Source organism: Montipora capricornis, chromosome 1 (assembly GCF_036669925.1).
Source record: "Montipora capricornis isolate CH-2021 chromosome 1, ASM3666992v2, whole genome shotgun sequence".
Lineage (NCBI taxonomy): Eukaryota > Metazoa > Cnidaria > Anthozoa > Scleractinia > Acroporidae > Montipora > Montipora capricornis.
Window position 1 is genome coordinate 3,150,589 of NC_090883.1, and position 2,500 is coordinate 3,153,088.

Here is a 2,500-nt window from a genome sequence, read left to right on the forward strand (position 1 = left end):
ACTTCTCGCATATCACATTTCAACCTTAAGCTCGAAAATTCAATACACAACATGATATTATAATTCACAAAGGCAGAAAATACCACAGAATCCTTTTCCAGCGAAAGTTTTATTGAAACAAACAACATATTTGCTCTTAGAGGCGAAAACCTCTTCCTATTTCATTGCGTGCGTGAAGACAACAAACTCAATTGTGTCAAATTACCTTGTACTTCAGGTAAATACTGCTCACTTTGATTTCGTCTCGACGGGCGATAGATTGTTGTCGAAGTCCAGTACTCGTCGCTTTTGAGATTCATGCCTAGTTTATCCAACTGACTTTCCATTATTGAGCTCCATAAGGGTATATTTTGTTTAAGGATCCACTAAAACGCCATTCGCGTTGCATGACTTTCGACGCCATTGCAGGCTAAGTTAATGATTCTACTGTGTCCACCAGAGAAATCTACGCAGTTCCACTACCCTCTCGATCCTACGAAAATACGCGCAGAAGGCTCTATCCACAAAGACACCACTTACCAGGGGAGTGACAGGCAAGACTTTTACCGACACGGAAAAAAACACAAAAAAAAAAACACAAAAAAAAATAAAACAAACAAACTAAACGCAGACCTCGACTGGGTTTGCCCATAGGCAACCCAGTAAAAATTTGTGAAAAACACTTCGCTGATTTTTTAGGCATTTTCTGTTTTGGTCATGTGATTTACCAAATACTGTAGCTGTGAGTCGAACGAGATAAAGGAATGTTAAATACATGTAGATCACACTAGGAAAAAAAGGTTTACTGTAGAGTGTAAAGGAATTCAAGAATGTCTATTGAAACAGTCCATAGCAACGGTTTCGTAGTTAAGAGCCACTCCCAGTTATGTTTGACGTTGATTGCCTCAGAAATGTCTGGAAAAGCCATGGGGAAGTAAGGCAGAAGTAGGTTGCTGTCGAACAGGCCAAAATCGCACCCACAGCTTCATTTTTTCTAAACAGAGAAAAAGATTTCTCTTTTCATCAGAAGATAGACATAGTGGGTATTAAACCCAGAAGTGTTGACATGATGGCCCTCTTACTTACCATGACTGGCTGAGGTGATCATTCAAACCTTACCTCATTGCTTGTTTATTTTGGTGTTGATAGTATGCGAAGACTATGATGTCTACATCATCTACGCTACACCCGACAAGCCTTTTGCTGATGAATTACTCACAAAACTGGAGGAAAAGCCTTACTCTTTTAGAGTGTGCATTGATCACCGAGATTTTCTGCCTGGTAGCAGGTGTGGTAAATTGGAAACATCAGCAGAAGTCATTGAGAAGGGGTGCAAGGTTTTGCTCATCATGTCAGAGAACTTTAACAGATGCGAGAATGCTGACTTCGAGGCCAAGATTGCTTTGAAGATATCTCCAGGTTTGTTTATCTCTGGCTCATATTAATAACTTGCAACAGAAAAATATGAAATAATTGTAATTAACTTTAACAGAAATACCTTTAGAGAGCAGTTATGTATCCACTTAATGATTCCAGATTAATTAAGTTGAGTGTTTATTACCGAAAAGTTGGAATGAATAACAAGAGAAGTTATTTGCATGAAAAATTAATAAACTATGTTGAATTACAGTAGTATTCTAGGGGAATAGTTAATACACCAAGTTAAAAAAGTATTATTCTCTTCCAACAACTCAGATGAGGGTGCGGGGGCACTGGATATGAAGTGATAGATAACCAGAAAGGTGCGTAGTGCCGAGTTGGCTATAATCATTTTATATCCAGCAAGCCCAAGTAGAATAATAATTACTGTTTTATAAAAAAAAACTCCAGGATCAACGACTCTTCCATGTTCATTTCTGCCTCGGTCCATTTGGGTCCAAAACCGCTTTTGTCGGTCATTTTTTTCTCAGAGCTGCAAAAATGTTTTCAGCTCGCTTTATCGCTGACGGGTTCCTTGACTATATTAGGTACAGTAGGTATATGAACTAATAGCTGATAGCCTGTGTCCAGTGAGCCAATGAAAATGCTGGAAATCTGATATCCGTAGTTCAGCCAGGGTCCAGTATTATTGACAATGACAGTACTCTGGTGCAATGATGTTATTATTGTCATCAACCAGTGAAAACCCCAGAGAAACAGGTTAAAGTCAACTGAAACTCATCCCCCACTCACGCGGACGGGAGGTAAGGTTGACGGCTAAAAGGTAACAGGGTGGGCTATTCCTAAAGTACTTTCCAATCCAAGCCCAAAGGAACTTAACTCCAGCAAAGTATTTTCTTTTAGACAAGCTATTCATCAACCAGGTAAGAGCATGACTACATGATTTCGTGTGATAATCAACACACAACAAGAAAACCACTGTCATTGGTTAAGAGAAGTTTGGGTGCAAATATTGTATTGATAGAATTTTCAGCTACTTTGATTTGAAATTTCTTTTGTGTGATTTTTGTTAACAGATATAAGGGGCTTACAAATATTATTAATTGGACTGGTATCCTGTAAACAGGCTCTTCATTTGGGC

At 38.7% G+C, this 2,500-nt stretch overlaps 1 protein-coding gene across 4 annotated transcripts in view; it reads left to right on the forward strand.

The window, feature by feature from the left end:
* The window catches only part of LOC138038923 (myeloid differentiation primary response protein MyD88-like), a 13,694-nt gene that overhangs the window by 9,985 nt on the left and 1,209 nt on the right, over positions 1 to 2,500 (forward strand). For all 4 annotated transcript variants that reach the window (XM_068885047.1, XM_068885124.1, XM_068885203.1 and 1 more), the window contains exon 4: positions 1,129 to 1,398. In XM_068885047.1, coding sequence (XP_068741148.1) covers positions 1,129 to 1,398 — 270 coding nt within the window. The remainder of the gene's footprint in view (positions 1 to 1,128; positions 1,399 to 2,500) is intronic.